The 23,094-nt window shown below is 38.9% G+C and overlaps 1 protein-coding gene across 1 annotated transcript in view; it reads left to right on the plus strand.

Annotated features, from left to right (window-relative positions):
- The window catches only part of CSMD1 (CUB and Sushi multiple domains 1), a 1,821,295-nt gene that overhangs the window by 1,492,270 nt on the left and 305,931 nt on the right, over nucleotides 1-23,094 (plus strand). The window contains exons 17-20 of the mRNA XM_059909813.1: nucleotides 81-268; nucleotides 7,925-8,113; nucleotides 20,652-20,768; nucleotides 22,235-22,450. Coding sequence (XP_059765796.1) covers nucleotides 81-268; nucleotides 7,925-8,113; nucleotides 20,652-20,768; nucleotides 22,235-22,450 — 710 coding nt within the window. The remainder of the gene's footprint in view (nucleotides 1-80; nucleotides 269-7,924; nucleotides 8,114-20,651; nucleotides 20,769-22,234; nucleotides 22,451-23,094) is intronic.

A 23,094-nucleotide genomic window follows, 5' to 3' on the forward strand; every position in this document is an offset into this window, starting at 1 on the left:
GTAAGTGAATGATATTACAGGATGTCTGTACGTTAATGTGGCTCTGCATCTCTCTTCTGACTGGATACGCTTGCCCGCAGATTCCAGACAGAAGTTAATTATGACACCCTGGAGGTCAGAGACGGGCCAGCCAGCTCGTCCCCGCTGATCGGGGAGTACCACGGCACACAGGCGCCTCAGTTCCTCATCAGCACTGGGAACTTCATGTACCTCCTCTTCACCACAGACAATAGCCGGTCCAGCGTGGGCTTCCTCATCCGCTATGAGAGTAAGTGGTCCTCCCTTGCCAGGGCCGTGCCCAATTGTCGGGTTGAGTTCCACACATGTGGTCTCATTGTGTCACGTAGCAGATGTGCTGGGAGTGCATTTCTAATGCTAGTCAATGTATAAAACAGCAATTCTTCCCGCCTCTGTCCACACTGCACTGCGCCATCGTCAAGACTTTCTCTTATTAAGGACAGAGAGCCTTGGGGATTTTTACTTTACAACTCAAAAAGAAGACATACTCGTTTATTATAAAGTAAAATAATAAAATAATTAAAACAGTGAAATGTGTTCATTTACTGTACGATGTAATAATAAATTTCTACTGTTAGAAAATATACCTGTTGGCCAAAAGAGCTACAGGGCATGTCACTAAAATTATATCTCCTGAGCAATATTTTTTGTTAGAAAAATGGTTAGGGCAGTTGTGGTACTTACTTGTGAGTGTACATGTGCCTGTTTCAGTCAGCAGAGAGACTGTAACTAAGAGAGAAGAAATTAAAACTCAGTTGAACTTTTACTAAATGACAAATACCTGTTGTTATTATTAACAACTGTTAAAAATGATTAAGAACAATTATTGGAAATATTTAAACACAATTGCTAAAATATCATAATGCAGTGTATTTTGCAGAGCAATCCCAATTCCTTCCCATTTTTGTTTCCATCCATCCAAATTTGGCTCTTAGCTTTAGCTTCTGAAATTAAGAGATTGAGGGATTATATTATTTGATAGTAATATTTATGCAAGGGTGCTTCTGGAATGGAGTAGAGTGCAGTTCAGCCTGGGAATGCATTTCTAATGCTAGTCAATTTAAAAAGCAGTAATTCTTCCCTTCTCTGAAAATTCTTCACTTCCAGAGTAGAATGAAAGGAGATGCATGAGAGTAGCTCAATACGGAAACTGAAGGAATAAATCCTTTATTTTTTAAGGATTTTGAAGGTTGTTCTTTTTCAGAATCTTTCCTAAAATAAACTAAACAAAGTTTTAATGTTGTTGTAAAAATACATATAATTTTATAAATGCATGAATGGGGCCATATCTAACATGCTGAATTTTTCATCTTTTTTTCTTTTTCTTTCCTTCCTTTCCCCACATTGCCCGCTGCTACTCATGTTAATCTTGCCCAAACCCTACCCAACAACTAAAATTAATAACCTGTTGTGTATATTTCTTTTTTGCATGCTTATCTATACAATTATATGCAAACATATATGCAAATACACATATAAGGTTATGTGTACTTTTTGATTAAAAATGGAATTATATTAGACTTGTATTCTGATAACAAGAACATTGATTATTAATGATTTAAAGGTTAATTTCAGATTTAATTCAAAGTTATGCTTCGTATATATACATCATTTATTTCAAAGTTACATATTTTTAAACTTGTACATTTTAAGAAGCAGAAACTTTTGTATTTAATTCCTTTCTTAACATTCCTTTAAGTTATCACTTCTCTTTGGAGTGAAGATCTGTACACATTACAGTCATCTGAATTTGTACACCTCCTCAGCATTGATCTGCTAAGATGTATTCTCTCCACCCCTTCCTGCACATTTTTCTTAAAGCTACACACAATAGGTTGGCCTTTGGATATAGAATTGGGTGAAACTTAAGAGAATAGATAGTTTTAGGCGCTGACAAACACTAGAACAGAGTGTTCTATGTTCTGTCTCTCTTATTTGCATACCATAGATTATTTTGCCTATTTCTAGTCCCTTTTGAAGAAACAAGTTCTAAAGCCCATATGTAGGTAGTAGAAACTAATGTTATTTGCTTCTCTACCTCATTTTGATAAGTGGGTTGTTCTTATTCATGATATCTGGAAAATCAGGGAAAGTCAGTCACAAGTTCCTGTTTAGATTGTCAGCATTATATAATATAATATAATATAATAATAATATAAATTTATTGAGTAGATAATTCTAACAATAATCATTATAAGCTGAAAAGACTGACTGCATTATGTTTCAGGGTTCTTTTTATTTATCCTATATTTGAAAATGGACATGAGTCTGAGTAAGACATGGTATAACCCAGTGATCCTCAGAGGACAGTGCTTTTTGCCATTTTCCCTTCTTTTCATCAGTAAAAGGAGGCAAAAGCAAACCCCCAGCTGGTGTGTTTGGGGGATAACTGTGCGAGTGTCTGACATGTCTGGTCCCTTGGAGCCTGGAATTCTCCTCCCTCCTTCTTTACTGGAGAAGCCGGGGCTGGCTCTGTAGTTCTGGATGAGGGCAGAGGACAAGATGGACAAGGTTCCTACAGCATCAGACTGTCCACAGCTCTGCCTCAGAGGGGACCTTGTTCTGGACATTCATCCGGTCTCCATTTGTGGACACCCGGTGACCCTTCCAGAAGGCCCAGGCCCCAGACATTCCTGACGCAGTCTGTGGGTGAGAGCATTGACGGGATATTGGGAAACAATCACCAGAAAGGAAGTCACACTGAAGCTTGACTTGTTATCACCTCAATTTACTTATCTCTGGTGAAGATTTCGAGGAGAAACGGGAAGTGAGCAGAAGCCAATGCGATGCAGGACCTGGCACTTTAATGGGGAGCAGAGCCAGGAAAGGCCTGGCCTTCAGCGCAGTGGCTGTCAGGGCTGTTGCCACAGGCACCTGCGGGCTTTGCAGCTGACCAGGGCCCAGGCTGCCAGCCCGGCGTCCTAGGGCGTGCCTGCCACTGCTGGGGCAGGCACTTTACGGGAGCCCCGTGCCCAACTCATACCCACGTCCTGGGTACGAAGCCTGCCGAAGGAGCAGTTTTTCTCAAACACTGCTGTGTGCTAGTCTTCACCTGGGGGTCCTAGTGAAATGGAGATTCCTAAGCTCGAATTCCAGGTATTATAACTGAGCGCGTCACAATTCTGGATCTTTGAGTGAGTCCTCAAGGTGATCCTGAGGGTGGTGGCGTGTAGGTGGCAGTGGGTGTCTGAGTCAGCCCAGGCAGGCCATGGCTGGAGGGACAGCAGAGGTAATGGAAGAGTAAAGGACCAGGAGAGAAGCACAGAGAGAGACAGAGGAGAAAAACATGGGAACGACACACCTTACCAACCCCTTTGTCATTTTGACCATTTCTAGTACCCTTTGAGGAAACGTGTTCAGAACCCAATATGCAGACACTAGAAAAATAATTACACCTGCTCATCTGACACATTTTTAAAGAGTGGGTTGCCCATGACCCAAGAATGGTTTACATCAAATTTTTATGCCATTTAAAAATCATAAAATAGCCCATCTCCCTTTTGTCTTTCATCAAGAATGGCTGATACTGTAAACCTTTCTTGCTTTAAAAAAGTGTTAATGACCCCGCCTCATGCCCAGATGGGCACATGGCAATCTACTCTACAGCCAGAGAGGCTTGCAGGGGTGACCACACTCTGCTCAAGTTTCGCTTATTTTTGTAGCGGTTCCATAAAATAATGCGAGCCGCTGTAAACGACATTCATTTCAGCTCTTTCTGAACTGTAGGGCAGAAGGGTTGAAGCCAGTTTTTCAAGGTTTATTCCTAAAAGCATACCCAGGGTTGTAGTTCTACTCTTGTACTAAGTTTTAGGAATCGTTGCTCTCATAAATATAGTGTCCATTTACAGTCTGTGCTTTCATTACTTTATTCCTTATAAGGAATGTGGCACAGTTTATTCATATAATAGTAATTGCATTATCCCCCAGAATAATCATTTGTTCTGTTTGTTTGTAGAGAGAGCTTTGAACCACACTTTAAAATCATCATAATTGTATAGGGAATTGAAAAATAAAATGGTAAAAAATGAAAAATAAATGGATTTCTCACGTATATGGAGATTTTCCATTTAATTTTAGCACACTTCTTAGAAATGCTTTTTAATAATGTTTCTAGAAAGGAGCAAGATTTACTAAATGTAAATGTATATATCCTACTATACAATCTACATACTGTGCAATTTTTAAAAAATTTGTGATAAACAGTGTGTATTTTGTGGTGTGTGTGTGTGTGTGTGTGTGTGTGTGTGTGTAGGTTAGTTTTCTTTGATTCAGTGACCTTTCTTATAACCAGAAAGGGAGACTGGTCAAGATGTAATGGTAATAAAATGCAATACAACTGCAAATTAGATACAGCACACACACAGACACACAGACACACACACACACATGCACATACACACATAGGAGACAGAGGAAGAGAGAAAAACAGTCAAGGACTTAGGTTTGAATTTCAGTTAATGATTAACTTGACAAATTTACTTAGTGTCTTAGCCAGTTTCTTCATCTGTAAAGTGGGGAGCGTAACCACTATTTCAGAACCTTCAGCAGGCTGTGAAAAGTGCCTGCACTAAAGCGTGGCAGATCAAAGGTACCCGGAGACTATCCGTTCTCTTCCCTGGACTCGGACTTCGACGCAACAGAGAGCTGAGCAGCACTTCACTGACATCAAACACGTAAATGTGATCTGCACACGGACAGTTTCACAGCAGCCATCTTCCTTCATTCACCGAACAGCAAATTTGTTCGGTCACTTGTTTGACAAAGGCCAAATGAAAAGAAGTATATTTATGTCATGTGTGTCAAAAAATTTAGAGCTGCATTAAGTTTCAAGAAAGAAACAGTCGGTACAGAGTGTGAATATATTCACAGCTCCAGTAGGATCCACTGACCCAAATGTTCCTTTGTGTTGTCCGGGCTGGAGGCCAGAAGGCAAACACGCTCTGAGTGAAACTCCAAAGCGCATTGTTTACTTTTCTTCAGAGCAACCTGTCCGCCTGTCCTCACCCCTGGATGTAAGTTTATTTAAAGTTCCCATCCCCTGAGTCACATCGCCTCCTTTGCTGTTTCACTCATTCTTCCCCAGCATCGTCTTGTTTGGGAATCCCTGTACCTGGCAGGTTCCGGGTGAACGAGTAGTCCAGTCTACGGCAAGTCCACACTCCGGAGTCATCCCCACGGGGACTTTCCCGTCTCATGAATGGGAGGGGCCAAGGATCACAATATCTGCTCGTTTCCAAACTCAGTGTTTCACCCGTTATATTGTAAAAATCAATGAATGAATAAATAATGGCGTGTAGTTGGTATGAACAAGTGGTTATGACTTTAATGATTTTACTTATTTATTCAGTTTTACATGTAAAGAATTCTAAATTTAAATTTGTACGCTTTGGTTTCCTCTGATATGTTTCTCTATTTTCCCTACACATTTTGTATTTCCTTACAATTTATGAATTTCATTATGGACACTACTCATTAATACAGCATTTGCACATTGTCTAAAATAGTAATTCCTTTTATTGTTATTCACTGCAGTGCAGTGACTGTACCGTCTAGTGATCACAGGACGTCGTTTGATGAAATGGAATAATTTAGTTGGCTGGTTTTTCAGGACCCTGGATACTAATTCATTTCTTTGTCAGAGATTCTTCTTTTTAGGAAATTCTGCTATTGATCTTGAGGCTACAAAACCAATCAGCCTGTTATTATGTACCCGCTGTGTTCAGGGCACTGCTGTGTACAAGCTCTGGGGGTGTTGTGAAACCTCATAAACACTCCCTTAGGAGGTGAATGTGTGTGTGTGTGTGTGTGTGTGTGTGTGTGTGTGTGTGTGTCTGTGCAGAGAGGGAGGAGCAGGGTAGGTGTTGGATCTTGGGGCAAACGATGGCCATGCTGCTTTTGGTATATCTACAGCTCACGCAGGGGTGTAAGGCATGCGTGCATTTGCTGGCATACTTTGCAAGAAGTCAGGACAGTTACATCCTGTTGTTAAGGTAATAGGTGTGTGTGAGTTTTACGATATTAATTAGAATGACTAATTTTTAAGAAAAAATTCTTGGGAAAAATGATGCTGTATTTTTTTTTCACTTTGCCTCTTCTCTTTTCATTGTTTTATTTATTTTTTCCTTTGGAAAACTTCACTATGATAGTCTTTTCTGCTGTCTGTTAACCTGTGAGGTTAAGAGCACAGGCCTACAAAGTGCAAAGTTTGCTCTTTCTGCCAATTCTGAAACCAGATGCAAGTTCTAGGAGTTCCCAAAATGACCCTCAGGTTTGATAATTCAACAGAAGGACTCAGTGAGCTCACTGAAAGCTGCTATACTCACAGTCACATTTGTCACTGGAAAGGATACAAATGAGAACCAGCCAAAGGAAGAGGCACAGAGGGTAGACTCTGAGATGGGTCCGAACTCAGAGCTTCCAGGCGTCTTGTCCTCGTGGAGTCATGGACAGTGTCACCTCCTCCCAGCCATGACTTGTGACATATGCACAGCTTACTGCCAACCTGGGAAGCTCATCTGAGCCTCTGTGTCCAGAGATTTTATCAGCGTTTCATTACATAAGCATCATGGATTGAATCATTGCCCCATATGGTTGAACTAAGTCTTTACCTGCCCCCGTCCCTGTAGGCTAGACTGAAACCGTGTTGCCTCAGGGCACCCCACTTGAGCAACCTGCTGAATATAAACCATTAGGTGTGGTCCCAGGGGCCTACAGTGAATAACAGACACTCCCACCACTCAGCAAATCCCAAGAGTTTAAAGGTCACCTCCTAGGAGGTATACTAGTCTTGGAAATCACATTTCTTACTGAATATTTTTGGATGTGGCTCAGCCATCCTACTTGTGTTTCTGTGCTATTGGATCACATGTTGCTGCACTAAAGAAGAAATCACATCACTTCTTATTTATTTAAGAAACTCACCCCTTAGTTGCACTTCATGTATTTGACTTAATGAGGGAAGGTATATTCATAAGATGCATCACTCAAACTTTGGTAAAACATATACAGTGATCAGAAATATTATCCCAAATATCATTTTAGGGGAGTAAAGAGTCTGAATATTGGTAATACTTTAAGATTTTTGCTTAATACTTCAAGTCATAATTGCAGTGTTTTGAATCTTACTGAGAGAGTTATGTATAGCAACAACAAGTCTTTTTTTTAATCTGTTTGCATTCCTAAACATCACAATGATATTCTCGTCCCTTATTCCCATTTTTCCTCATCTTTTAAAATATATATTATTCTAAAAATAAAGAGAAATATTAGAGACAGAGAAAAGAAACTTGTAATGACATGATCATCATTACTTGACTTTATATAGCACTTTACTTTTTAACATCTTTTAGCAAAGGCTAATTGTAGCCATCTTGAAAGTGGCTGACTTAAGTACAAATCTAAAAGAAAAAAGAAATGTGGCAGTGCAATTTTAGAAAATTAACTACAGTGTAGTTTTAATTTGCATTATGTGTATGGGCTTGGGTGGATGTGTGCAAATACATGAAAGTTGAAGTATGACTGCCAAAATCTATTTGGTATATCAAATATAAAAGGAAGGGGAGGGGGAGGGGTGGAGATAGAAAACAGAAAAACTTCGACTTTATTTAGTACAGTTCATTGCTTTTCAAATGAAAAAAGGTAAAATTCAGGGAGGTCAGCAAATTATTCAAGATTGGCACTACTTAGCTGTCATCTGTAGCTAAGTGTAATGATATACATCTTTCTACAACAAAACAGGGCCCAGTATTTGAAAATGCATTCGTTTTCACATGAATGGATTATCGATTCACTTGCATGATTTTCCAGGTCTGATGATGTCTGGGAATATTTTGTAGGTATTATGGCCCCAGTTTTTTTTTCGATAGCCCAGGAAGATCCGTGTCTGATGGTGTTTCTGTGCACCCAGGTGTGACTCTGGAGTCGGACTCCTGCCTCGACCCGGGGATCCCTGTGAATGGGCATCGGCACGGCAGTCACTTTGGCATCCGGTCCACAGTGACCTTCAGCTGCAGTCCAGGCTATACACTGAGTGACGACGAGCCCCTGGTCTGTGAGCGGAACCACCAGTGGAACCATGCGTTGCCCAGCTGTGATGGTAGGTGGAGCTCAGCACAGCAGCAGACCAGGAAGACATGCAGAGAAGTTCTTTAAACAGGCTGGGTGGCATGTATTTTATGGGGTGGTAGGACATGACTGCAGTGGGGCTTCTGTTTGAAAGCGTGTACACTTTAAAAATATGGCCATTTAGCACTTGAAGTTTACCTGGCAAATCTTCTCTATGAAGTAGAGCTGCTATTTAGAAATGAAGAACAAAAATTATGGGCTGGCCTTCAGTTTCATCCCCAAACACTCAAGCTTGTAGAGCTTAGTGATGCACACACCCTCACCCACGGCGTTTATTGAAGACTCTACGTGAGACAGCATCATGAGTATGCATGTTCCACCCTGTCAGACCTGATTTTCCTGTGAACCGGTCCAGGCATCAGAGAGCTTGCTCCAGCTCTGCACACCTGGTCTGGGTTGCCTCTGACTCTTCCCTATGGCAGAGCTCTTCCCCAGGGGTGTGGGAAGTCTTTCCTCTGGAGATCCCCCCCGGTGGTTTTGTGTGTGTGTGTGTGTGTGTGTGTGTGTGTGTGTGTGTGTGTGATACCAGCCACTTCCCCTGTCTGCACAGATCTGCTCTTGGAAATCTCAAAATGAATAACATTCTTGATGATTGTGTGTTACTGTATTACGCAGCTTTACACTATGCAGTTTATAGTTATAATAGCAAGATGGACAAATACGTTACTTGTGATCATTTGCGACAGTGTCAGGGATTTTGCCTTTGGCCATGAATAGAACCACGTGGTTCTATTCATGACCAAAGGCCATGAAGAATATACATATATAAATGTATATAAAATATATCTGTTCTATATATATAATAGATATTCTTATATATATTTCCATATAAATATTATATGTATATTTCCATTTCCATTACTTTTTATAGACTTCAGGCATTTCCACTCAAAGATGATATATTGATATATTCATGAAAAACCTTGACTTATTTAAAATGATTCACCAAAAATAACAGGGTTTAATGGGACAATTATGCTTGGCTACAGACCACTCAAGACCTTTGACCTTTGTCACCAGAGTATTAACCCAAAGAACTGGCACTTTGGGAGAAAAACTGCAAAGTGCAGGTGGACAGCACACAGTGGTTGGAGGGTGTCTCAAGAAGAATGAAGAATCCACAAAACCAGGAGAGTGGAGCGCTGCCCTCTGGGCAGAAGCAGACGCAGGTTGAGCTCTCCATCTATGGGGCCAGCATATCAGAGGCCACAGAAGGAGATGCAACCTGACGTGAAGCACTAGCTGTGCGAGGCAAGGGGTGAGCCCCGCTGGCGAGGGACCCCTAGGTGCATGTGCCTACTTTTACTTTCCTTAATAGGGATCTGAAAGAGTCCCAGTTCTGTGCAGAAGATGAGCTGAGACATTTTTCTTTTCCTGCCATAGGTTATAATTCTACTGTATCAGCTCCAGTATTTGCCTAGGGAAAATGTTGTAAGAACCCAAATAATTGTCATATTATGTTGACACCACTTTTCTATTTACCAATCTCAAATGAGCTGTTAATATAGAAATATGTATTGTAGCAGGGCAGCCTGTAGAAATGTAGAGGATTGTCAAAAGGTATATTCCTTACTACTCAGCCATAAAAAAGAGTGCAATATTGCCATTTGCAGCAACATCGGTGGACCTAGAGATTGTCATACTAAGTGAAGTATAAGTCAGGCAGAGAAAGAAAATATCATATCACTTATATGTGGAATCTTAAAAATTGATACAAATCAACTTTACAAAACAGAAACAGACTCACAGACGTAGAAAACAAACTTATGGTTACCAAAGGGAAAAGGGGAGGGGCAAGGGATAAATTAGGAGTATGGGACTAACAGATACACACCACTATATATAAAATAGATAAAAAACAAAGGGAAGGATTTACTGTATAGCACAGAGAACTATATTCAATATCTTGTAATAAACCATAATGGAAAAAGAATCTGAAGCTATACACCTGAAACTAACACAGTATTGTAAATCAACTATAGTTAAATCAAAAAATATTTTAAAAGGTATATTCCTAATTCCCCTTATATTCAATTCAATATTTCAATGAAAGAAAGTGGCAGAAATTGCCCAGGTGTACATAGGTGCATAACTGCAGCATGGACTGCAAGCCCCTTGGCCCCATGTTTGCCATACATGAGGATGTATCAGAGCCAACTACTTCCTCCAGAGCAGGTGAAAAGGGATGAAGACGTGCAGACAGTAGTTATGAGTAAATTATTCTAGGAAGATGTGTCTCCTTTTTTGCATTCTTTTTTATATTAGACCTTAAATAAACTCTAAAATAATATATCACCTTAATAAATATATAGAGAACCATAATATAAATGAATCTACCTATAGAAAATATCATACTTTAAACTATTACAAAAAGTCCCATGAAATTCAAGAACAGAACAACTTCCTCTGTATCAGAAATGTTATTTGACATTGTCCAGAAGATCTTAACTAAGGCAATAATTTAAGAAAACTATATGAATGATAAATGTTAGAAAGAGAATATAACCATTAGCAATAATAAGGGTTCAGTATGTGACTGCATTCAGGATAAACATGAATCAGTAGATTTCCACAAAGAATATAACATATTAGAAGTATAATAATATATATATATAGAAAATAAAACCCTAAAAACTGCCAGGAATATATCTAACAAGAAATATGAAGGCTTATATTTTTTAAAAATTAGAAATTTATAATATAATACAAAAGAATAACCTAGAAATGGAAATACATATTATGTTTCTACATGGGAAGAATGAAATTTAAATGTACAGATTTTCTACAAATAGAGTTTAAAGTTCAATCAAATCTATTTAAAATTAATTTGGGTTTTTCATAGAAATCTGTAGACATTTAAAAATTAATCTAGAAGGGTAAAGGCTGCAAGCAGCTAAGAAATACATATTTTTAAGAAAGATAAGGAAGGGCTATACCATCTAGTATCAAAGAATACTGAAAATTAATGATTGATTAAAACAATATGAAATCAGTGCAGAAGTATACAAACAGATTAACGATACAGCATAGGGATCCTAGTAACGTATCTGTGCCCATATAGGAACTTAATTTATGAAAATTATTCCAAATCAGCGAGAGGGGATGAAATATTTAATAAATAATGTTGGTCAAATGGGATATCTGAGTGGGGTTTAAAATGTTAAAAACGTAAATCAAAGTTACACATTAAAGATAGAAACAAAGATTCAAAACTTAAAATCATTATGTGACAGTAAAATATTATTAAGACAACCTTTTATTGGGTATTTATTTATTTACACAAATATAAGCTCAGTGAGTTTTCCCACAACAGACACATCTGTATAAGATCAAGACCACACAGATCAGTAGATGAACGTGACCAGCACCACAGGAGTCCCCGCCGTGTCCCCTCCCAGTCACTGCCCTACAAAGGCTACTGCTCCCTTTATCCTCTAAAGATTCTATGTAAAGGAAATCGTACAGGATGTGTACTTTGCTGTGTCCCGCTTCTTCCACTCAGTCATACACTCGTGACATCATCCAAGTCATGACATTTAGCTGCACTTCCTTCATTCTCGTCATCTATGTTTTATTGTATAAATATACCACCATGTTTTATTCCATGATACTCTATGAAATTTGAGTTATTTTGAGCACCTTTTCATGCTTTTTTGGACAAGGGTATATCCTCCTCCGTGAAACACTTGTTTTTTCCTCCTATTTATACTGGGTCACATACCTTTTCCTTATTGAATTGTAAGCATTGCTTATATGTTTGGAGACCACTCCTTTGTTGGATCGATGCATTGTGAATGTTTTCTCTCACTCTGTCTCTGACTTCCTCCTCTTCTTGATCTCTTTTTAAAAATTTTTAAAATCTTTTTATTGGGGTGTAGTTGCTTTACAATGTTGTGTTAGTTTCTGCTCTACAGCAAAGTGAATCAGTTATATGTATACATATATCCCCTCTTTTTTGGATTTCCTTCCCACTTAGGTCACCACAGAGCATTAAGTAGAGTTCCCTGTGCTATATAGCAGGTTCTCATTAGTTATCTATTTTATACGTATTAGTGTATATATGTCAATCCCTATCTCCCAATTTATCCCACCTCCCCTTTCCCCCCTTGGTGTCCATACATTTGTTCTCTATGTCTGTGTCTCTATTTCTGCCTTGCAAACAGGTTCATCTGTACCGTTTTTCTAGCTTACACATATATGCATTAATATACAATATTTGTTTTTCTCTCTCTGACTTACTCCCCTCTGTATGACAGTCTCTAAGTTATGACCCAGCAATCCCACTACTGGGCATATACCCTGAGAAAACCATAATTCAAAAAGACACATGTGCCCGAATGTTCATTGCAGCACTATTTACAATAGCCAGGTCATGGAAGCAACCTAAATGTCCATCGGCAGATGAATGGATAAAGAAGATATGGTACATATATACAATGGAATATTAGCCATAAAAAGGAATGAAACTGGGTCATTGGTAGAGACGTGGATGGATCTTGGTCTCTTTTTGATGAATAGAATGTTTTCATTTTAAAGTAGTCTAATTGTTCACTGAATTCATTGGTGGTTGGTGCTTTACAGATAGTGTTTAAGAAGCCTTGCTACCCGCAGAGTCATAAAGATATTCTATTGTTTTCTTTCAGAAAACTTTAAAAATTTTAAAGCTTTATTGAGATATAATTAAAATGCTATAAACTGCCTGTTTAATGTGAAAAATTTAATACGTTCTGAGATATGTATACATCCATGAAACCATCACTGTGATTAAGAACGTTTTCATCACCCCTGAAAGCAAACACTAATTTTTAAAAAATTTCAAATATATACTTTAAATCCATCTAATTTTTTTGTAAGTTAATATGTAGTGTCTAGATGCATTTTTTTCCCCAGTAGGGCTTTCCAGTTGAGACAATGTTATTTATTGGAAAGATCATACTGTCTCTTCTCTGATGCACTATTTTGTCACACAAGTGACTATATCAGCATGAGTCATTGGTTTTGTCCTTTTGTTTGTCCCTTGAGAAATTTTACTTTTTAATTCTTGGAAAACCTTCTAAAGAAATATAGAAATAATAAACGAAAAACATTTACATTTCACTATATACAAATTAAAAGTTCCATTAAAATTTTTAAAAGGTAAAAGAAAAGGGTCAGATTACAGAAAATAATTGCACTGTCCAGGTAATATGATTCTAAATAACTGTGTCCTGTAAATGAATGAGAGAAGAACAACAACACAAACAAAGCCATAGGTCTCTTGGGGAAACACACACATAGGCGATTCACAGAAGTACACAAAAGTTCAAAAAACGGTTTAAAATATGCCCATTCTGACTAGGAATCAGGAAAATGCAAATAAAACACAATAGTTTTCCTCCCTTGTTGGATTTGCAAAAAAAGTAGAAAGGTCATATTACTCTATTAATATATCATTGTGGGATTAGGAATCTGCATGTTCATTATACATTATTACTAGGAAACTTAAATAATACACTCTTTGAAGGAAAGAAAAAGCAAGTCACAGAACAATGCATGTCGTGTATATGAGCATGTACACATAGGTAATTACAGACACACAGTATATGCATAGAAAGTGACTGGAAATAGACATTCTAAAGTTATAACTATAATGCTTTCCTTTTAGGAGATTAGTAGGCTATCGGGGAGAATGAAGAGAGACTCTTTTAGCTGTCCATTTTATGGTGTTATTTGAATTCTTATTACCTGTTTTATTTTTGTATTAGAACTCTAATAATAAAAAAGTAAATACAATTCATGCTTATGAGTACTAGAGAGTGTCAGAAGGCTGCTAGCTACTGGACTAATGAAAAATTTGTAAAACTTGAGAATGTCATAAATATCAGTACTATACCAAAATATTTACCCCTTATTTAGACTTCTTTATTAACAACAGTTGTACTAAGAACACTAAGTATGGTAAGGGCCTAACCCTTAAAATACTTGTGTTATTCACACATCACTGAACATCAATATATCACTTAATCCAAAATTTGTGATGTTAATCATATGAATAATTCTGTTGAAATACTTACATTATATACAAACGCATGGCTTCATTGGATGTTATTGTGCAGTTTTAATTGTTCTTTTTGGACTAGAGCTAAAAATGGAATTTAGGAACAGAGCACATATCAGCTGCTCTCGTTTTTACAACTTGAATTTGAGGTAGGCCAGTTGAGCATCTACTAAAATGAGGCTTCTCCAGTTATTTTCATTGCAAACTTTTCAGCCCTCTGAGCTGGGGAGATTGAAAATGTAAAGTCCTCTGATCATGACTCCACCACTCTACAGAGGTGGGAGATGGCGCCTAGTTCATCATAGAAGACACACCAGTCATCAAATTAACTAGATTCTTGATTTGGTGAAGAAAACTGACAGGTAAAAGTGAGAGTCTTATCCTGAGCCATCCGAGATTTTTCATTTTGACTTTGAATGGATTCTTCTCAAAAGAGAACAACATATACATGTTAAAATACTCTGTGTATTTTTGATTTAACACTGGCAACTTACTTTGTTTAAATATTTTAATATGTATCCAAGATTATTTTCTACTTCTGTCTAGCCAGCAACCTGGGCGTTTCATTACCTGAGTCATCCTCATCCTCCAAGACCAGGTTGCCCTCAGCCTTCACCAGAATTCTTCTAGAATTGTTCCAGATCACCAGCACTACTAACTTTCCTGACATCCGTTTCTCCTTATTTGCAGTTCCATAAAGTTTAACTTTAAAATGTATAATATAATCTGATCATATATATTCTTAGTTCCTTTGGACTGCTATAACCACATGCTACAGACTGAGGGGCTTATAAACAACAGAATTTATCTCTCACTGTTCTGGATGGTGGTACTCCAAGATCAGGGTGCCAGCATGATTGACTTTTTGGGAGGGCCCTTCTTGGGTTGCAGACAGCCATCTTCTCACTGAGTCATCTCACGGTGGAAGGGGCAGGGAAGCTCTGTGGGGCCTCTTTTATCAGGGTGCTGATCCCATTAATGAGAGGTCAGCCCTCATGACCTGATCACATCAGAGGCCCCATCCCTGATACCATCACATCAGGCCTTAGGATTTCAATGTGAGTTTTGGGGATACAAGCATTCAGACCATAGTATATACATATATACGCATGCACATTTAATCATTTAATACAGTCTTCTCAGTTTAAATTCAAGCTCCTAGAGAATAGGAATTGAAGAACTCATCTAAAATACAACCCTTGGGCTGGGAGTCCAGTGATGAGTAGAAGTTCCCAAAGTAGCCAACATGCGAAGAGGCATTCTAGGCAGAGGAAATGAGGAAACTCACCTGAGTTGATTGACATAGAACATTCTGCAAATTCCTGCAGGGTTAGTGAAGGAGAGTGAATGGAAAATGAATAGAATGATCAGAAGGAAATTATCTAGGAGAAATGGTGTGGCAACAGACCGAAAAGGGCCTTGTGTGCTTTGCAGATATCTGAGATGCTATATATTTGTTTTCCATAGAAAATGCATTTTATCTTGTGCATTTTATCTATTATTCTCTCCCAGTTTAAATTTATGTAAATTTGGAGTTTAACCTCTCTAATGAGATTGGTAACATAAACTATTTGCTTTGCTTATGCTTCATTGGAACCTATCTCAGCTAATAATAAATGTTTGATAAAAAGCTATTAATAAATCTGCAAACTTTGGGAGATTTTAGAGTTTGATACGAGAGTTTTAGTCAGTCATGGTTGACTGTTTTCATTTAACCTTAAGAACTGTTTTTGTTGCCTTTGCAAATCATAAGCAATCTCTTAAACCCCATGGGTTTTTATTGTGACAAATGATACATCAATAGGATATTTAAACCTTGAAAAATTCATAGCTCTCAGAAAGGAAAGAAGAAATCAGAATTATAATATTTCATATCACCCTGGAAAAAGGTAAACTCTATCAATATCTCTCACATCATAGCATTGCTGCATTTTTTTCTATTTATGCTTTAGATACTCAGGGTTTGAAGAAGCAAAGTGAACATTGCAATAAATTGACCTCCTTTTATTTGGTGAAAGACAAATGCAAGGAAAACTTTGGAAAAATTTCTTCATTAAATAAATATTTTTTTAAACTCTTTACCCTTTCCACAAGTATTTATTGGAAAACTACTGTATTTGTAGGCACACAGTTGACAAGTTCATAATCTATTAGAATAGACAGAAGAAAGACTTATTTTTTAAATCATCCAATGAAGTAAGTGCTTTATTAGACTCAGGAAAAATGATTGAGAATAAAGAGATAAAAAATTTGGAATCTTGAAAGGCTTGGAAGGCAGCTTTCCTGATGCATCTTTAATAATAAGGTTGAGAGGAAAGAAGAGATTGAAAGTAAAGAAATAGTAAGAATCAGGCATAAAGGCATAAGGACGGTCTGGAGGATTTGGAGGATAGAAATTTATTTGCTGAGAATAGATGCTGATCAAAGGTAGTTCAGAGGCCTTTCATGCTAGTCCTGTGAGCACGGCCCAAATTCTGTGGGTGAGAGATTTGAGACTGCCCTGTGCTGTGTTCCCACAGGGGGGCCCCAGGGCTTTCTTTGAGGTGGAACCGAGGACAGTGGCAGGGCTGCTTCAACTGAACAGCTCTGATTATCCCCGTCTTTTATTGTAGGGTTCCCTGTAAGAGTTCTTTTGAGGAAAGGATTCCAGTATAAATGAATGAATGAATAAAATCAATGACTTCTGTAGGGCGTGGGGAGTCCACGAATAATTTGAAATGGAAAGTAACCTCATTAAGTTTTTGCTTTAAATAGAACTTTATAGTAGTTTAAGGAAGTAATGGCGAAAGAGAAAAGAAACAAATCCGACAGTGTACCGGATCGTATGCTTTCTCGTGTTAATCTCTTCAAGGAAGAGACAAGAGTAAGGGAGCAGGAAATCAGACAAAAATGACCCGAAACACGCCAGTTACAGGGCGTTCCACAAGTGAGGAGTGGATGGAGGCGTCATCGTGGAGATACGGGTGGTGGGGGGGAGGGAAGGGACCCAAGGGTTTCATTCTGAGATACTTAGCAAGCTGTCGGTAATTCCACTGCGTTTGAGAAGAAGTCAGGGCCGGAAGCGTGAGTCTGAAAGCCGCCAGGTGTCAGGTTAGAGCAGGTGCCGCGGGGGCAGCTAGTGTTTTCCAGGGAGAGGAGAACCCGCCACGCTTGGCTCCTCCGCCTGCACCGTCGCCTCCGCGTGGAGGAACCTAGCGCCGATGGTACAGCCTGCGCGCCTCAGCTCTTGCCTTCCTCCAGTGCAGGCAGCGCAGACGTTTACAAATCAACTATTAAAGCCACGTTGTTGGTTCTTGGAAACAATGACTGACCTGTTTGCAAACTTGAATTCATTGGAAGACTTTGTGCAGGATCCGAGAAGGTGACGGGGGAGGATGGGAATGACAGAAGTTGGTAACTACAGAATCCATAGTGCGAGGGCTTTACTTAACAGACCACTAGGAACCCAGGACCTTACAGTAAATTGGCAGCCACTGCCCTGTCACGGAGCAAACTGTTAACACTGGGCTGACTCTGACCGTCTGCCTTCCCTCCATCCTTTCATGGCTTACTCAGTGTTCATCATCCTGGGAGTGGACAACTGCGGGGCCGTGTGTCCATCACTGTGCTGCTTCACCAGCCTCACCGTACTCTCATCACCTAGACTGCCTTTGAGTTTAGAGAACAAGATTCTTGTTCTTAGAATAAGTCATCCTTCGCTATATTTTTATAAATTATTTGCCTTGCCCACTAGAAAGTAAACTTTTGAAAAACAGGGACTTGTCTGTCTTATTCATAAGAATATCCCAGGTTTTAGTCTTTTTATCTACACCTGCATTCACAGTGTTGATGATCTCATCTTTCTACCCCTTGGTCACACCTCTCAGGGGATTGAGACTTATATCCAATTGCAACACCAGCCATTCTACGTGGATGTCTAGTAGGCATCGAGCTTGTGTATCGAAAACTGAACTGATTTACTTTCAAATCCTGATTCTCCCAAAGATTTTCTGCATCTTCAGTTTTTCACACTTAGCCTTAAAACCTCACAATCATCCCCAAATCTTCCTTTTTCTTCATGGCACCCACATCTCACTGACAAGAAAATCCTATTGGCTCTACCTTCCAAATATGGCCAGGTTCTGACCACTTCCCACCACCTCTGCTGCTGACGTTCTGGTCCAGAATCTTGTCTGTTTCACTCTCTGCCGCCCAACCACATCCTCACACAGCAGCCTAGCGCTCAGGCTGAAGTCCGAGTTGGCCCGAGTCGTCCTCTGTGCAGGAGCCTCGGGTGGTCCTTCATCTCACTGAGACACATGCCAAGGCCTGGACGGGATCTGCCCCTTTAAACCTGACTCCCCTGAGCCCTCCATCCTTACCCTCCCAGACCCGTCGCCCTCCCCGCAACCCAGCAACCCCCTCTAGCTCTGGGCCTTTGTCTTTGCTGTTCCCTCTCCCCCCCCAAGTTTTTCCCCAGATTATCAAGTACTTCCTTCTTCTGTCTCAAGTCCTTCTTCACAGGCCACTTCCTCAATAAGGCTTCCCCCCCACCCCATTTATGCTGCCCCCAACTCCACACCCATCTTAGAATATCCCGTTCTTCTTTCCTTCTTAGGTTTCTTCTCTGGCATGCATCATCTTCCAACATGGTATAGAGTCAGCTCTTCATATTATATTCTCTCTTCTTCAACTGGAATGTATACTCTGCCAGGGCAGAGACTTTTGTCTATTTTGCTCATAAATAGTGGGTGCTCAGTAACTATTTGTTGAATAAATTAATTTTAAATGCTGTGTTAATGTTACCATTTTCATAAGATGAATCAATGTAATTTTAAGATGTGAACACTTTAAACTGTTAAATTATTCTAGAACTCATTTTAAAAGTTTCTATTTTGCTAATTTTTACCTAGCTCTTCCCATTTGGTTTGCATATTCTAAGATATTATCTGTTTCCTTGAAATTACACACTGACTGAGGATGATGAGAAATATCACGTCTTCTACAAATTAGCCAATTCTTTTGCAAGTATTATTCGTGGACCTAGCTTTTATGACACACGGTTCAGGATGTTCATATTGCAGCAGACCCTTGAACGATGCAAGGGTTAGGGGCCCAGAGGACCTGGAGACTGAATCACAGCTGAACCTGAGTCACCTTTCCTGCCCCCAGCCTCCCCCTGTGCTGATACCATCAGCTTTGATTCCTTTTCAGTTCAGCTCTAACATTCTGGAAAGCTTGATAGGCCTTAAGATGTGAAAGAAAAGACAAACATCCACTATTCAAATGTTTGCAAAATTAAGGCATATAGAATTTATTCAAATTTTAAATTATTGATATACTAAAGCTCTAATAATAATTATCATTAGCTCATGCCTTGGGTATTTGATACATATGGGGCCCTGTAAATTGTGTTCTACAAAGGCAATCATTATAAACACCTACCCTAAGACATGGCTTTTATCACTATTTTCACTTTCAAGATAAGACACCTGTAAAGGAGGGAGGGCAAGCCACTTGCCAGAGACGCATCAGCATCTGAACACACTGCTTTCCGACATCAGGGTCTGAGCACTTAAACCTCCATATTGCACTGATTCCCTAAATGTCGTGACTTTCCCCTTCGAGTGATTATGTATAACTTTCTTTTTCTTCCTTCAAAAATGAGTCTCTGAGGCATATTGAAAAAGGCATATATTGATGTAAAGGATTTAAACTTAATGAAGTGCTACTGAGAAGACCAGCAGCTCTAGAGAAATGGAATCAATAAGGTATAGATAGAGATGCAGATATAGATATATAGATAGATTTATTATAGGGAATTGGCTCACGTGATTATAGAGGCTTTCAAGTCCCAAGATCTGTAGTCAGCCAGCTGGGGCCCAGGGAGGCCAATGGTGTAAATTCCAGTTTGAAGTCCAGCAGCCTCAAGACTCAGAATGAGCTGATGCTTCTATTCTAGTCTGAAGATAGGAATGAAGATGAGGTCCCAGTTTGAAAGCCATCAGGCAAGATGTGTTCCATCTTAGTTTTGAGATGTTCAGCCTTTTTGACATCTTCAGGCCTTCAGCCTATTGGACGAAGCCCACCCCCACTGGGGAGGGCAACCCGCTCTACTCAGTCCACCTGTTCCAGTTTCATCTCATCCAGGAGCATCCTCACAGACACACCCAGAATAATGTCAGATCAAACGTCTGGGCGTCCTGTGGCCCAGTCAAGTTGACACATAAAATTAACCGCCACAGGAGGGTTCTTCTTCAGCTGTTTTACCTTACTCTGTCTGATTTTTCCAGGTTTTGTACTGTTCAGGACACTGTATATCAACTGGCATATTTCAAGTAAAATAAAGTTGTTGTTTCGTTTTATTTTACATGGAGGTGATCTTAAATATTCTTTTAGTCTTTGTGCAAATTAAATGTCACTTTAAAAGTATTTTGTGTAGCAATCATTGTGAGACTTTAATACTACAATGATATTTCCTTATTATTTTAAGCCCTCTGTGGAGGATACATCCATGGAAAGAGTGGAACAGTTCTTTCTCCTGGGTTTCCAGATTTTTACCCAAACTCTCTAAACTGTACATGGACCATTGAGGTGTCTCATGGAAAGGGTAAGGATATTACATAGATTGCAAATATATAAAATAATTAACTAGATACAAACATGGGAACAAAGAAAAAAATATTCATGTGTAAACAAGTAAGATAACTAATTTCCTCATGTATATTTTGATTGCTAATTTTGATTTTTAATAAGATTTTAGAAGAAAAATGATCTTTAAATTATTGGTGCTTTCAAGCAAAAGTAGATTTCTTGTTTTATTCTCTGTTGATCGGATAACTTGAATTTATGCTTGTGAACATAAGCTTGAAAGTTAGGTGTAATGATAAGGAAAAGAGGCATGCATTAAATAAAATATGACTAGTGCTTAAATAAAGGGAAATAAGAAATTATCTAAGCTTCTCATTTCTATGATAAATATAGGATACATTTTTATACTTGGCTTGTGTTCTAAGTGTACCCAGTATTATTACATATAATGAATAATTTATCTTCACATAATCCAGTGTTGATTTATGGATTAGATTTCATTATCCTCATTTTATAAACAAGTGGAGTGAAAACCAGAAACATTTGAATTTTGTGTAAGAAATACAGTTTATAGACATTGGATTTGGGACTATACTCTGAGTCTTTTTTGTATGAGTAAACTTGTCATTTTCAAGAAGATAATTTGGAATTTTCCTCACATAAACATTATGTAGATTTTGTCTTTCCACTTAAATTTGAGCTCAACTTAATGTTAAATTGACATGTTTTATTATATACACTATCTTACACTCTGCCATCATGAATGCATGTTAAGAAGAACTTGGCCTTGAAGGAAATTAAGAATAAACAAATAATGAGCAACCAAGGTATTGTCATCCTGAAAATAAGTACTTGTATTAAAAAGGACCTAGTCATGGTTAAATTTATTCATTATGTATAGGAATTCAGAAATAATACTTTGTGGGTATAGTTACAGTGAGAACACATGCACAAAGGATCACATAAAACTATCATTTCAAAATGGTCTTCGCTCACTTGTGTAAGTTTCAATATTAGACCTCCAAGCCTAGATTTTCTAAAGGACACGTGTTTACTATAAATGGGAAAGTGATCTGGTCCTTCGCTCCTCAGGGACAAATGCTTTCCCTGAGGGGCTGCACGCAGTCCATTGTGACCCTCCTGCCGAGTTTTATTATGCATTTCTATCTGGACCTGTCGATATAGCTGTCTCTATGTCCCTGTGTCTAACCTTTATCTATATCTGTACTTATATATACTGAAGCATTTGTTTTTGCTGTTTATTCCTTCTTCTACCCATTCTCTGTATTTTTCTTTCAAACTTCAAAATTAAGGTTGCATTTTAAATTATCTTTTGATTCAAGACTTTTATGTCTCTAAGCCCAGAAGAAATTCTTTTCCCCAACTGTTAACTCTGCCAATGCCCCCCTCTCTCCCTCTCTCTGTCTCTCTCTCATCTCTCTCTTTCTGTCTCTCTCTCACTACCTCCATCTCTGTGTCTCTCAGGGGTTCAGATGATCTTCCACACCTTCCACCTGGAGAGCTCCCACGACTACTTACTCATCACAGAGGACGGGAGTTTCTCGGAGCCAGTGGCCAGGCTCACAGGGTCGGTGCTGCCACACACCATTAAGGCAGGTTTGTTTGGAAACTTCACCGCCCAGCTTCGGTTTATATCAGACTTTTCCATTTCCTACGAGGGCTTCAATATCACATTTTCAGGTATGTTGGGGTCTTCTCTGGCAATAGTTGTACTGTTTGTGTGAGCAAGTGTGTGTGTGTGTGTTTACACGTAAACGGCCGACCAGTGAGAAGCTCTAGTTGGGTGGAGGAGGAGTTGAGATGCAAGGGCAGCTGCCTGGCATCCACAAGACACCATGCCTCACATCGATTGTAAATTCTCATCCCCCCAAATTTGCTAATATCACCATCTCTTCAGTCTCTCTTGTCATCAGTTCTATCAAAATCTCTGAGGAAGCTGTCCTTATTGGGAAACATACTCAGAATTAGCTGTGGTCTGATTATTTTGAATCCTGCCTTCCAGGAGACGCCACACTTGTACTGAGAACCACCTTTAGAGTGAAAAAAAGTATGAACACACGCAGTCGAGGGTGAGCTTCTTGTTGACTTTAATGCCATCATACATGGCAGCAAAATGATACTCCAAAATTATGAAACATTTTCACTTTTAATTATAAAACATAGATAATATTTGTGAGGGATTTATGTTGTTTCAGGCATTATTTGTATGGGTTAAACTGTTTAATTTGAATGATGCTAAGAATGGTATTAAGATATTTTTACAGATGAGAAAAAACATTACAGACAGCTAAATGGTCAAACGTGTGGGAGAAAAATGTAATCAC

Source organism: Balaenoptera ricei, chromosome 21 (assembly GCF_028023285.1).
Source record: "Balaenoptera ricei isolate mBalRic1 chromosome 21, mBalRic1.hap2, whole genome shotgun sequence".
In the NCBI taxonomy this organism is placed as follows: Eukaryota; Metazoa; Chordata; class Mammalia; order Artiodactyla; family Balaenopteridae; genus Balaenoptera; species Balaenoptera ricei.